This window comes from Nycticebus coucang, chromosome 5 (assembly GCF_027406575.1).
Source record: "Nycticebus coucang isolate mNycCou1 chromosome 5, mNycCou1.pri, whole genome shotgun sequence".
Classification (NCBI taxonomy): domain Eukaryota; kingdom Metazoa; phylum Chordata; class Mammalia; order Primates; family Lorisidae; genus Nycticebus; species Nycticebus coucang.
Genome location: NC_069784.1, coordinates 128,053,517 through 128,068,710, shown reverse-complemented (window position 1 = coordinate 128,068,710; position 15,194 = coordinate 128,053,517). Strand labels below are relative to the sequence as shown.

General features: G+C 35.8%; 1 protein-coding gene across 2 annotated transcripts in view; it reads left to right on the top strand.

The window, feature by feature from the left end:
* Positions 1–15,194, top strand: part of SYNE1 (spectrin repeat containing nuclear envelope protein 1) — a 467,802-nt gene that overhangs the window by 149,681 nt on the left and 302,927 nt on the right. For both annotated transcript variants that reach the window (XM_053590506.1, XM_053590504.1), the window contains 6 exons: positions 4,397–4,509; positions 5,042–5,210; positions 10,756–10,852; positions 11,369–11,571; positions 13,663–13,827; positions 14,289–14,441. In XM_053590506.1, the coding sequence (XP_053446481.1) occupies positions 4,397–4,509; positions 5,042–5,210; positions 10,756–10,852; positions 11,369–11,571; positions 13,663–13,827; positions 14,289–14,441 (900 nt within the window). The remainder of the gene's footprint in view (positions 1–4,396; positions 4,510–5,041; positions 5,211–10,755; positions 10,853–11,368; positions 11,572–13,662; positions 13,828–14,288; positions 14,442–15,194) is intronic.

Here is a 15,194-nt window from a genome sequence, read left to right as displayed (position 1 = left end):
CCTTCCTCTTTCAACAAATACTTGTTGAGCACTCTCAATGTGCATAGCAGAGTGCTAGGTATTCATAATACACTGCTAAGAAAACCAGATAAAAATACCTGCCCTCAGAGAACTTGCCTTCCAGTGGGAAGAGGTGGATAAAAATAATGAACACAATAAATAAATAAATTTAGGTTAGAAGGTCAGAGCACGGGGAGTTTTAGGGGGTGTTGCAATTTAAAATAAAGTACGAAAAATGACATCAAACAGGTAAACACATTCCCACCTCAGGCCTGGACCTTTGCTTTTGACAACCTTCTGGAATATACTTGTCTTTTGGCCTGAAACATACTCCTACTAATGTTCTAATTATGTTCTTCCTTTTGGTCAGCCTTTTTTTCCCCCTACCTCTTTTTTTTTTAGATGGAGTCTCACTATGTCACCCTCAGTAGAGTGCCCTGACGTCACAGCTCACAGCAACCTCCAACTCCTGGGCTTAGGCGATTCTCTTGCCTCAGCCTCCCAAGTAGCTGGGAATACAGGCGCCCACCACAACACCCGGCTATTTTTTTTTGTTGCAGTTGTCGTTGTTTAGCAGGCGTGGGCCAGCTTTGAACCCACCAGCCCCAGTATATGTAGCCAGCTCCCTGACCACTGAGCTCCGGGTGCCAAGCCATCCCGCCCTCTCTCTAAATTAAAACTCCCCAAACTACCTTTCCCCTTTTCCTGTTTGTTGTTTCTCACATTTATCATCTTCTTAACTATTATCTGTTTCATCACATATCTTATTTATTTCTTGATTTCTTACTCTGTAAAGTCAATCTATAAGTGCTGGGATTGTTGGGGATTTTTCTTTCGCTATTGTATTCAGGCTCTCAAAATTTTAATTGAGTCAATATTGCCAACTCATACTTTCCAGGAATGCATTCATTTGATTAAATCTTCAAACTTATTGGCATAAATTTGTTCAAAATATTCTTCTATTTTTTTGTAACCTTTTCTTCACCTATAGATGAACCCGTATAGATTCCCCTCACTTTCTGTAATCATTCTCTTGCATTGTTGATTTGTTCTGTCTGGTCTCAACCTTCTTTTCCCATCCATCTTCCTCTCAGAGGAATGACAGTACTATCCCAGTTTGGCTGCCATGGGAGAAGACTACGTTAGGGATGGCAGTGGAAGCCAGGGTACTGACTTCAGTAGCTGGAGAGATGGCGAGAAATGGTCAGAGTCTGAATATATTGTGAGGGTGGAGAAAACAGACTTTCAGCATTCGATATTGATTGCGAAGGAAAAGGAATCATCAATGACTATCATCTGGGGGCCGTGCAACTGAAAAAACAGAGAATGGGAGACACTGAAACAGGGTTAGGAGAAAAGACCGGGAGTTCAACTGGGGGCATGTGGAGTCTTGTTCTTATAAGAGGATGTGTGGAGTAGGCAGCCGGAGAGAAAAGACAGGAGCTCGGGAGAGAAGTGTAGGCTGGAATAGAAATTAAGTCATTGGCATATAGAAGAAACATTTAAAGCTCTGAAACTAGAGAATCAAGAAGTGTAGGCAGAGAAGAGAAATGGAGCCAGGGCTGAGTCCCACAGAATCCAATATTAAGAGATCAAAGAGTAGAAACTGAATCAGCAAAAGTCTGAGAAGTAGTGACCAGTGAGGTGGGAGGAAATCCTGCCAGCATGTTGTCTTACAAGCTGAAAAAAGCAAATGTATGGAGGACCTGGTGTTTTCTGTAGAATGGCCACAGCGATCTTTTTTAATGCAGCTCCATCATTTCAGCAATCTGCTCCAGATTCCCTATGGGCTTACATCTCCGCAAACACCTGAAGTTCTCATAAAGACCCTGCTGGCGGCCTTTTCCTGCTGCTCCCTGCTTACCCCACACCCCGCCCCTCCTTGCTCTTTTTGTTCTATCTCAGCCGTTAGAAAGGTACCTTGATCTTATGATTCCCACTGCACTGTGGATTTGTCACTTTCACCTTTTAGTTCTGATGGTTTTTGCTTTATAGATTTTGAGGCTTAATAGGTATGTTCAAGTTCAGAAACAATCTATCTTCTAGTAAGTGGAAAGTGAAAAGATTCCTCTTTAAGCAGTTAATTACAGGTAATCCCCAACTTACGATGGTTCAACTTAGAATTTTTTGACTTTGCGATGGTGCAAAAGTGATAAGCATTGAAGTAAAAACATGTTAAATCTTGAACTTGGATCTTTTTCTGGTACTTGATATGTGGCATCATACTCTTATATCAGATATTCAACACATTATAAAGTGGGATTTATGTCAGATGATTTTACCCAACTGTAGGCTAATGTAAGTGTCTTGAGCATGTTTAAGGTAGGCTAAGTAAAGATGATGTTTGGTAAGAGCATTTTAAATGCATTTTCAACTTACAATATTTTCAACTTACACTGGGTTTATTGAGATGTAACACCATCATAACTCCAGGAGAACCTGTAATTATAATCATTTCTGTGATTTAATCTATTTTGCCTGATATTAATATACTTATATAAGCTTTATTATAATATTTGCCTGACATATTGTTTTTCATTTTATTAATTTTAACTTATCCATGTTCTTAATAATCTCTTATAAAAGATAGGTTTTTGTTGTTGTTGTTTGTCATATATGACAATTTCTGTCTTTTAACTAGTAAATTTATACTCCCTTCACATTCATTTATTATCATCAATACACTTGAATTTGTTTCTATCATCTGTCTCTTTGCTATCTATTTGTCCTACTTTTTCTTTTTTTCTACTTTCTTGCCTATTTATAAATTCCCTATTTATACATTAGGGAGATTTTGTTTGTTTTTTTGTGTGCTTGCTCATTTTTCTTATTCCATAGTCTTTCCTCTGTTGACTTGAATGTTATAAGCTCTAGTTTTATACAGTATGGTTGCTCTTAAAATTTGACCATGGATACTTAAAAAAAATTAGAAGTTAATCAATATCTTCAGTTCCACTTGATCAAAATAAGGAATTAAGAATACTCAACCATATTGTTCTCCTTCTAACTTATATACTGTTGTCAAGTATTAAATTACTGGTATTTTTCTAGTATCATTTTCTAATTTTGTTGTTACTGGTGGTTCTCCCTCATGCTGGCTTGTTTACTTTGGTTGACAATCTTTGCTTTGCTTCTGTTTTATTTGCTTTTGCTAATATCCGGGTCTTCATTCGGCCCTTCCATCAAATGTGTCTCTTGGTTTTAGGTTCTTTTTGCTTCCATAAATTGCCCCCGATGTTGCCATAGATAGAGGAAATGAGAAATTGTATCTAAATGTACCTTTATTTACAAATATTCATTACAAAATTTTACAAAATATTTACAAAATAGTCTCTGTGTGTTGGTCACCTCTTTATAAAATTTTCTAGTGTATATTTTGTAAATAAGGGTACATTTAGCTACAATTTCTCATTTTTCCAAGGCAACTTTAGGGATAACTTTGGGATACCCTATATTTTCTCCAATTAAGCCATTAAATCCTGGTTTAAGAGAAATGTATGACTTTTAGTTTATCATTTTGGTGGATTGTTGTGTCTTACTTTTCATTAAGTGACACATGATTGGGTGTTATATTTATTGAGATCGTGGGGCCCAAACTAAAGCTCTAAAATATAAAGTGTGAATCTCCCTTCACCTCACTCTTTCCTCACTACTGTGTGAGAAATTGGCTATGGATTGTGAAATACATGTACATCTTTTTATAAATAAGTTGTTTGTAAACGCATAAAACCAAGGAAGATTCAAACTATCCTAAGTAAATGAATCAAATCAGTAGAATTCTATAAAGTCTAAAAATACTATTTATAAAGATTATATTTATTCCCACTGTGCAATCTATGGGAACTTCCCTGCACTTGTTTGAAATTTTCTAACCAAAAGGGCATTTTCAAAATATGTTGTAATATGATTGAGTTACTTTACATGTCAAGGAAATACCGCTTTATCATAGTCTGCATGCATTCAAAATAAAATAGCAATAGAGAGTCAAATCTCTTTTGCCATTAAAGGTTTACATTTGTTTTGCTTAGTTTTAAGCTTTTAAAAGTCCAAAAATCAAGAAGGGAGAAAATACTAAAACCATTGCTTGTAGCATTAATTACATTTTTCTTTGGACCATGTGCCTTTAAAATGTCTGAATGCATTGCTGTGCAAGTGTCATGTGTGTTTAAAAGATGCATAATTATTAGATACAGTTCTAGCATAGTGTCTTAAGCACAAGCGCCGGCTCCTGTTCAAGGTAAGAGGCTGTGACAGGCACCAAGCTGCTTCTGAATGTGGCAGCAGGATCAAATTGTTGAATACATTGACTCATCGGTACAGGCTGAAAATTATGCTTCTTAGCCTCCTGTGAACACGTTTCCTCATTTTCGATTTTTTTTTTAAAATTCTATCTTAGGATCTGCTTCAAAACATAGATGCCCACAAAAGAGCATTTCATGAAATCTACCGGACCAGGTCTGTTAACGGAATCCCGGTGCCACATGATCAATTAGAGGACATGGCTGAGAGGTAAGAGATTGCTTTTAAATGAAGTCTCTTTTTGAAACATTAGGTGGATGCTTTTTATATTTCTTTTCCTTTCCATGATTTTTTTTTTTTTTTAGCAGAGATGCTCAACATTTGGTAAATAAAAAGTGAGCTCCCATAACATATGCTAATAATGTCAACATCTTATATATTATTAAGTGAAGAGAGTGAATCTGAATGTACCCACAGCCTGGAAATCACAGAAACGGTTTTTTCAGAGGCTGTATTTTTGCTCAGTACTGTAAGGAACATTATGTAATATTGCAAAAACACCCTATGAAAGAAACAGTGGAGAGATGTGTTGGCAGGGAAAGAACTAAATCGAAGACTTCAATCATGTTTTGCTTTTAAACCCAGAGCTAGGAAAGGAATCGGTTCTCTTAAATAACCATCAACCAGAGTTTCAAAGACCTTGTGGCTGCATTATATTTAAGGCTGCCATGTAACAGGTTGAGTAAGCATCATCCTGTTACTATTAGTTACATCCTGTAAATTCTCCCTGCTTTATTTCTAGGTTTCATTTTGTTTCCTCCACATCAGAGCTACATCTAATGAAAATGGAATTTCTAGAATTAAAGTATCGCCTGCTCTCACTGCTGGTTCTTGCAGAGTCAAAGCTCAAGTCTTGGATCATTAAGTACGGGAGGAGAGAGTCAGTGGAGCTGCTTCTGCAGAACTACATCGTAAGTCCCTGGGGCTTTGACAGAGGAATCAGGGGACCCATGGGTTGGGCACCTAACAAGTGTATTTAATGCTGCTTAATTTTGAATTTAAACAGAAAGATGCCCATGTGTTAAATGGTGTAGATAAAACTTTATGAGCTGCTCACTATCATCTGAAATAGAAGCCTAGATTCTTTGAAATGTGATTCGTTAAAACCCCTTAGTTTAGAAAGGTTTTGCTGCATTAATCATATTGAACCACGGTGAATGGCTTTATTGATTAAAAAGAAAAGTTTTTGTTTGGCATATAACCACATCTTTGATGGTAGTTCACCACTGGAAGAGAATTCAGATACTTAAAGATTCTTTCCATGTGTTCCGAGATCCAATCCTGAGCTATTCAGAACAGTTCTCTCTTGTCCACGTGGGACAATTTTTTAGTCGGTCCAGTGTGTTTTTTCTCATGGTCATTCCCTGAGATTCACTGTTACTTTTTTGCACCTAGGAAGTGTAATATTTTATATAGGAATTTTTGTACCAATTTAATTTGTAAACATTATCTCATATCATAATGCAGTATCTATATAGAATAGTAGTCCTGCATTAGTAGCCCTGCAATGAATTAGATTGATCTGTACCTAGCAGTTTTCATTTACATGTAATTAGTGCATTATATTTATTAAAGGCATTTTATTTCTTAGTCAATTAAACATGCCCCACTATAAATTTATTTGCAATGCAAATGTGCTCATAAAATTCATGTTAATAGGGCATCTTAGTCCTGTACTGCTCCATTTATATTTAAACACAAATTCTAAATGATAAAGCAATGAACTTTAAACTATGTGCCCATTTATAACCTGATTAGTCACAGTGTCTCTGTAATAAGTGGTACTTGAATACTTATTGAAATTATATTTTTACCAAAGCTCCTTGGAACCATTATCTATATTGCTATGTTTTAATTTCATTTTCTAAGTGATAAGTGAACAACATATATTCTAAAAAGAAAAGATTTAACTAGTTTACAGTCAAATCTTTTTCTAGGTTTACTAAAATTGTCCGGGAAACATTTGTCAAACACTGTGAAATCTGTTATGTTTCTTTATTCATTTTAAATTATCTTGGAAAGTAATGGAAAATCTCGTTTCTTAAATTCAAGAAATTACATTAGTCCTTTAAATATTAACCACAGATATGCATTCATATTTTCAGATTTAGTCATGTCAAAGGATAAATTCCGAGCCCAGTAGGTAATTACACAGGATCCATTCTTTATTTTAGCTATTTAAGAACAGCCAGTCAAATTTAAACAACTAATGGGACTCTTTCACCAGGTTAATGATCCAATACAATGATGTTAATAATTGTCTTTGAACTCCTCTTGATGATAGAAAAGTTAGCACTTCCTAGCTACTCCATAAAGTTAAAGAGAAGTTGACCAAGCTGCTAATTTTATTTATTTATTTATTTATTTAATCATAGCTGTGTACATTAATGCATTTATGGGGTACAATATGCTGGTTTTATATACAATACTTACTTAGGGGCCCTCTACAGCAGACCCACAGCCAATATTATATTGAATGGAGTAAAATCGAAAACATTTCCACTCAGATCAGGAACCAGGCAAGGTTGCCTATTGTCTCCACTGCTTTTTAACCTTATAATGGAAGTCTTATCCATCACAATCAGGCAAGAGAAGGCGATCAAGGGCATCCAGATAGGATCAGAGGAGATCAAACTTTCACTCATCAAGCTACTAATTTTAAACTGCCTCGTAGTTTTCACAATTATTTCTAAAGTTGCTAATTATCGTACATACATAGCCTATGTCAGTAGACATTTTTTAATGTCCTTACCTCTTTGTGAGGAGTATCTGTTTGTCATTGATGTTCTTTTCCATGAAGGCCTTTCAGGCAGTTTTTGGTTTAGTGGTTTTGATAACTGTGGGGTATTGGGTGTTTCCCCAGTGCCAAGTGTCCTACATGCCCCCCATCTTTCATCTCCATGACGGACCTTCAGGCTGAGCATTTTCACATTCATTTATCCACCAAGGAAACAGGGGAAGAGCACTAAGGCCTCACAGGCTGGAGTCTCATGCTTCAGGTGGCAAAGCTGGTTAGATGTAGAGCCAGAATTCGAATCCATATCTCTCCAAATCAAAAGCCCAAGTGCTCAAGTACTGAATAATACTGTCAAAAGGATTTTTTTTGTTTTGCTTAAAATACTGAAACATCGACATGATATCTTACATCTTAGTGAACTACAGAATGTAGCCTATATACCTATTAGTTCCATTTAATATTGGTCCATATCTGACAGAACTTAGAACCTGATAGCTGCTGTTATCTATGTCCTAGGTAGCGTGGATGGGGGTGAAGGAAACTGATGAAGCTCAGGCCACAGTCACACAGAAATGGGTCTTTCTGAATCATGGTTCAGCTACTTACTCCCCGAGTGACTTTGTGAATAATTTAATTTCTAAGGGACTCAGTCTTTCTCAATGTTTTACTAATAATAAAAGTGACAATAACAATAGGATAATGGGAACTTTGCCAAGGAACAAAGACTGACACATACTGTTTTCCTTTTCTGTTGCATGCCATAGGGTCTCCCAGCCTTTTGGAGTGTTCTGGAAAATCAGTCTCCTTAAAACAGACTATTTCAAAAAGGATGAAGACTTTCAAATAAAATCACAAAGTCAGATTCTTAAATGTAATCTTTATTCCTACAAATAAGTATTGTAATAAGCCATATGCTGCTAATCATCTAATAACCAAATTTGTATTGGACCCTAAAACTTCCATAATTATGACAAATTTTCCTTCATCTAAATTCTCAATTCAAACTTATCCATTTGCAAAATGGGAAAGTAATACATTACTGTAAGAGAGAACTAGAGAATGTGCTTCTTGGCTCAGATATGCAACCCCTTAGGGTTAGAGGATTCTTAAAAAATACTTCACAAACGTTTGTTGAGGTTAATTTAGGTGCCGTGCCATTGGTAATGGATTATATACTGTAACGTAAGTCAGACAGGTCCTTGCTGTCAGAATTGTTGACAATGACTAAAACATATGCTTCAATTTTACTATGAAAAAAGAAGCTAAGATTTTAATCTTTCACAAAAAAGAAGAGCTCTTGAAATTGTGGATTGTCTCAATCCAACCTAAATAATGTGAATATTTATTTTGTTATTCATAATTATTTTATTAATATAGACAATACCGATTAAACCATTCCTCAAGGTTAATTTTAAAAAACTTAAATTATCTAGTTTATCTCCCTTCAAGTAAAATTGATAAGCTTTGTGTTTGGTGCCTCTATACTCATCTAGTGAGAGTAGAAATTTATTAATTTCCACTAATATTTGTAATTTAGTAGCATAAGCAGTATCTCATTTTTGTGGAAGTATCGTCAACTCTCAAAGTTCGCCGACCAACATGGCTTATTTGTGGAACTTGATATTTAAGGTTCAGCCTTATTTTGGAAAATAACCCTGTCATTATTATTTTATTTTACTTTAAAAATTCTTATTTGGGCTCAAATGTATTTTTTAAATTTTTATTTTCATTATTATTTTCACTTTTACTGAGAGGCATTTCTGAATAGCTCACAGTAAAAAAGGAGATTTAGCAATGCTCCTTATAAAGTGATTCTAATAGACAAAATATTTCATATTGCTACATGGATTTGCTCCACACTGAGGAAAATGAACCAAATTAAATAGACCAATAAAAAAATAAAAATAAAGTTATAATGATCTTCTTCAAAAATTAATTGCCTGGTTTTCCTAATAGGAAAGCTCAAATATAACAATTTTCTACAATATTAAAAAAAAAAATCCTTTCCTCTTTCCTGCTGCTTGGACCAAAAAAGTAATGAAATAAGTTTTCCTCTCTTTTTCATTTTTAATTAAGTTGTAAGCTACTTGAGAAAAAACATACTGAAATCTTCCTGTCCAGCACGAGCACTGTTTCCCATTTTCTTGCCACTTAAAACAATTATTTTCTCATTAGGTTCTGAAAACTATACTGAAACTAAATGGAGATTATCTTTTAGACTTTTCCAAATATAACTCTTCCATTTCTAACACAGTGTCTTGAACATCAGGTATAATTTTACATTTTTGAGTGAATCGTGACTTGCTTATTTGATTAAATCATTCAAAATGGAAATTCCACTCAATTACTCCTTTCCCAACTTGGGAGTAAGAATAAAATATAAATCTATCCAATGAATAAATAAGACGATTATTATTTTATTCTTAAACAAGATAATAAACTTAAAGTATTCATTGTAGAACATTTCATTCCAGGTAACTCGTAACTTTTTCTATCCCCTTTAATCCTAAAGAATAGTTAATGTGGGCGGTGCCTGTGGCTCAAGGAGTAGGGCGCCGGTCCCATATGCTGGAGGTGGCGGGTTCAAACCCAGCCCCGGCCAAAAAAAAAAAACCACAAAAAAAAAAAGAATAGTTAATGTACAAGTAAATGATTTATAAACATAAATTTATTATAGATATAATGTCTTAAAATGTTATCTTGAAACATGATAAACATTTGTCAGTAATAATCTAGAAACATTTTTGAAATTGCTGTTATGAATGGCGTTGCACACACACACGCGCGCATCTTGCACCCACATATAAAGTCATCGTCAACACCCTGTACAGGACTTTAGCTGAGTTTTGAAGGCTGGTTTTGCATTTTATGATAGTAAAAGTTATCAAGTATTTTAATAAATTCAAATCATAGCAACTGATTATACTATTAAAAGAAATTAAAGAGCCCTTGTGGTATATTGTGAATTATATTAATTGCATTAGTTTTCTACTTTAGAGGAGCAAGAATAATCTTTTAAATAGGAATTATTTCATATTTTTTTAGAGTTAACGATATTAAAATTTACCTAAGCATTTTTTGTGTGGTCTTAATTTTATATTGTCTATTTGCCAATAGTGACTCTACTGCATATATAAATTACGTATAGATATATAGACATGTCTTATCTGTAATTTTTTATACTGAGTGATTGAAATAGAATGAGACCATTCATAAGATGGTTGGAACGTATGATTAGTTTAGATTTTTCTACTTACCTTTTATTTTAAGGGAAGGATTTGTGCATTGTGCCACTTATAATCTGAATTTCCTCAGAGCAGCCCCATTCATCAGGATTAATATTCAAAAGCAAAAGAATCCCACAGCTAAAACAGTGGGGCACTTTAAAATGTTCTTCCAAATTTAGTGCTTGTTAAATGTTAGGCCCAGGTTCTCTGAATAAACTTTTCTGTTAGAAAAGCAGACCCTTGAGAGGGGAACAAATGGCATATTTTTTCAATCTAGTGCTGAGTTAGAATTTAAAATGTGGAACCAATTTATATGTTCAGCATGATCAAGGTTATTTGTGGCAGTGGAATTAGTTTTGTATTTTTAAGAACAGTGAGGTCGGCAAATTTGGGTAAAATATCCGTATAGCTAGCTATTTTGAAGAAAATTGACTTTGGCATGTCTACATAAGCCTAACGTTTTCTGTCTTCTAACCGTTCCTCCTTTTCTAGGCTTTTATAGAAAATAGCAAGTTCTTTGAGCAATATGAAGTGACATACCAGATCTTGAAACAGACCGCTGAGATGTACGTCAAAGCAGACGGTTCAGGTAAAGTATGTTACGGAATCGGTTACCGTGTTGACTGCAGCAGAATTAGAAGCTGAAGGTTTCTCTGTGATCAGAGCTTTTGTTTTTTCTCTGCAGAAGCTTTGTGTGACCAGGCCGCTGGCCTGGAGAGCACACACTGTCTTCCATCTCTTTGATTTTGTGCAGCACCTCACCTACATGGTCACGGGCTTCTCTCCCCTGTGTGTATGTTCTTTTAAGAGAAAGCAAAATATGCATTCATTTCCTAAATTGCAGTTTTTCAACCTATTTCCAATTCTAAGTATTAAAGGCAAACAATTGGAATAACCTGAATATGGTAATCAAGTAACTAGGAGCTTAAATTAGGGTGAAGACACAATTTGTAAACTATGTGTGTTTTCAATTCGTACTAAAGTCTCATATTTGTTGGAAATAAACTGGAGTGTTTGTGATGGATACGATGTCATACCAGTGTATAGAAGATGTAGAGGATTTAAAATATAAAATAAGGATTACACTTGGTTTTATCTGTTTCAGTGGAGGAAGCTGAGAATGTGATGAAATTCATGAATGAAACCACTGCTCAGTGGAGAAATCTCTCTGTGGAAGTGAGGAGCGTGCGGAGTATGCTGGAGGAGGTGCTCTCCAACTGGGACCGCTACGGCAGCACTGTGGCGAGTCTTCAAGCCTGGCTAGAGGATGCTGAAAAGATGCTAAATCAGTCTGAAAATGCCAAAAAGGTAGGATTGTTCACGCATCAGGAAAAGATGTAGATTTAGAAATGAGAAATCAGATAGGGGAGTTCACTAGGGAATGTTATGTATTTGCAAGTGTGGCTCAGGAATGCTGACTATGGCTGGAAATTTTCACTTTAAGGTTAGTAAATTATTTCAGGTCAATGAAGACACTGCTTCATAAAAGCTTGTTAGAACAGTTTCTGCCCGATCACTCCTGGGTCTGACTTCACAGGAGCAGTAACTGATGTTTGGGCATCCCGGGCAGCAGAGGGCGCTGTGCTCACACCGAGGTCCCTGCACGAAGGGGCGTGTCTGAGGCCTGGGCCCTTGATTTCCTGATTTAAATGAGGATGAAAACAACTTGGACTAACGTAGTGCTGACTATGAGTGGTGGCGTGCCCTAGGCAAACAACAGGGCCATCATGTTCTTACGCCTTTAGATATTCTTGTTTAGATTTATCAGTCCTCAGTCCAGGGTCTTACTCAGCTTAGGAGTGGTTTCTGTTTTTGTTTTTTGCCAGTGTATGTGTTTATGTGTATCTGCATGTAAGAGTGGCCGTTTTACTTTAGTGTCATTTACATGTGAATATCATATGAAATGGACTTATTTCAGTGTGTATACTTTGTAATGAGTGGTTGGCATTTTCCCATGAAAAATCTATGTGTATATATATGATATTAAAATGCCAGGCTTCCATTAAGAAATGTAGTACAGAATTAGAATTACTGCTTGCTAGCCAAGGTTGGATCATCTATTATTATTTGCACAAGTACATGTATCACTTTCAAATGTTTTACTATTCTGTATTTCATATAGATTAAAAATGCTTGTGTAACTGGGGAAGGCAATAACTGTGTACTCACACAGATTGTGGCTTTTCTGATCAGACTGGCAGTGCTCTGGTAGATGTCATACGTGTTAATTTGATCCAAAGGAATGTCACCAGCAGAAACAGAAATGTTCTCATCTATTTATGTAGGAAGTCCTCCCACACATGGATTATGAAATGAATTTGGAATTATCTTTAGTACCCTTGGTCTTTACTGTGGTGTGTGTGTGTGTGCGTGCATGCATACAGCATACGTTTAATTTTTAATGAGCTAGAAACTGCTTTGTAGCCAAGAGTATACCCTTAATTAAGAAAGGTTGTTATTGTATTAAGTGTTCTTAACCCAGACATGTATATTTTTTCTTTTCTTAGTTTATCTCCACGATTGTTAGTTATCTTAATGTACTATATTCAATTTTTAAAATCAAAACTAACAGGTCAAAAATTTGTTTCAAAATTGTTTAGAGGGCGGCGCCTGTGGCTCAGTCGGTAAGGCGCCGGCCCCATATACCGAGGGTGGCGGGTTCAAACCCGGCCCCGGCTGAACTGCAACCAAAAAATAGCCGGGCGTTGTGGCAAGCGCCTGTAGTCCCAGCTACTCGGGAGGCTGAGGCAAGAGAATCGCTTAAGCCCAGGAATTGGAGGTTGCTGTGAGCTGTGTGAGGCCACGGCACTCTACCGAGGGCCATAAAGTGAGACTCTGTCTCTACAAAAAAAAAAAAAAAATTGTTTAGAGAAGACTGTACATTTCCCTAATCTGTTATGGCTTTTGTATGACCTTGGCACTGGTATTTCTGCATAAGTTTCTTACATTTACAGAAATTCAGCTTTTTAATTGTAAAAAAAGGAATAACAAAAAATGGTAATCATGCTTTATTTTGTCCTCAGCAAATGATATGGCATAGATGATCTTATAAAAAGACACTTGGTATTCCTTGGTCATATTTTGAAACTCTTTATTAAAACTTTGCATTTTTAATTAGTTGGGTGTCATGGTATGTACCTGGAGTCTCAGCTATTCAGAATTCTGAGGTGGGAGAATCATTTGAGTTCAGGAGGCTGTAGTGAGCTATGATGACCCACCCTGGGTGACAGATCAAGGTCCTCCTGTCTCAAAAAAAAAAAGGCATTGAAAAGATATTTAATATTTACCTTAAAATGTGCACAAATTTTAGAGCCAATATATTTCTGCCCTGAGTCACTCTAATGTCAGTTATTAATATTTGTTTGTGGTTTACAAAGTTGTGCATTTTTTATTGTTTAGGACTTTTTTCGACATCTGCCTCACTGGATTCAGCAACACACTGCCATGAACGATGCTGGGAATTTCCTAATTGAAACGTGTGATGAGGTGGTTTCCAGAGACCTTAAGCAGCAGTTACTGTTGCTGAATGGGCGCTGGAGGGAGCTATTTATGGAGGTCAAGCAAGTATGTCCTTCAAATCTGTAGACACTCAAATGTGTGTGTGTCATCAATATTGTGGTCAGCAGTCTGTTTAAACACAATTTTATTTTTATAGCCTGGGCTTATTCAGGCAGAGTATAAATGTGTTTAAACCTGGTGTGTTTTATAGTCCATTATTCATTCTTTTCCATTTCTAATGGACGAACATGAGAGAAATGCATTAATTTGATTAAGGATTACATGGACATATGGAGCCTACTTATATGGAATGATTTGTGTTTCAAATCATAGTTTTTTATTTTTATGCATTTTTTTTCCTATCCAAGGAATTGGACTTACTTCAAATTTATCTAAAATGAGAATCAGGAATTGGAGTCTTTCTTGCCAGATAACAATTCCAGAGAGTGTGAAAAGTGAAAGTTGTGGCTCTTTCAGGCACAGCTCAATAGCTTTCACCATGTCCCCTCTGCCCCTTTCCTTAACAGTATGCTCGAGCTGATGAGGTGGACAGAATGAAGAAAGAATACACAGACTGTGTGAATACCCTGTCTGCTTTTGCAACGGAAGCCCACAGGAAACTTTCTGAACCCTTAGAAGTCTCTTTTACGAATGTCAAGTTGTTAATCCAAGACTTGGAGGTGAGGGGTTTCTGAGTCATCAAATGAAAAGCCATTCTGCTGTGAAATAAAGATAAGCAAGGTTACTCTGATCCGCGTCTCCTGGCTGTCATTTTGACATGTCTGCCTGTGCTGACAGGCACCTGACATAAAAAATGTATGGAATTTTTTTAGATAGGTTTTCATCATATAATGTAACTCCAAAATAGTTTCTCAATTGGGAGGATTTTTTTTCTGCAACAAATTTATAAAGCATCGGGGGGAAAAAATAGGAGACATCTATAGATAGCACTCCCACATACATGCTTCCAACAATAAAGGATTAATTGCACAGATTGTGGTATTTATATATTCTGAATAGGCTGCCTCTTTCCAAAATGAAGTAGTAGGTTTTTATTGACATGAGAAGATTTTATGATATGTTGTTAGTGAGAAAAGCAAACAGTATCATCCTTTTGTTTTATGAAAATTAAAAACTGGAAACAAACACAAGAAAGGTTACTGATGTAATGATAAGATGTTGGCTTTTGTTTCATAGTGTGAGAAGACTAAAAGTAACACATTATCCTAATATTTCTAATGTATAAATATTGTACAATGACAACGTATGTTACTTTTCTAAGAAAAAAACCCAGCTGTTTAGTTTTTAAAGTCAGAATTTCCCCAAATTGTTAACATGCATTTCCACGTTCCACATGTATAATGTTTCTATACTGGATTGACATGGGTTTGTTTGTTTTTTAAGTATAAAGATGACTTGAGGTAATCTTGAGG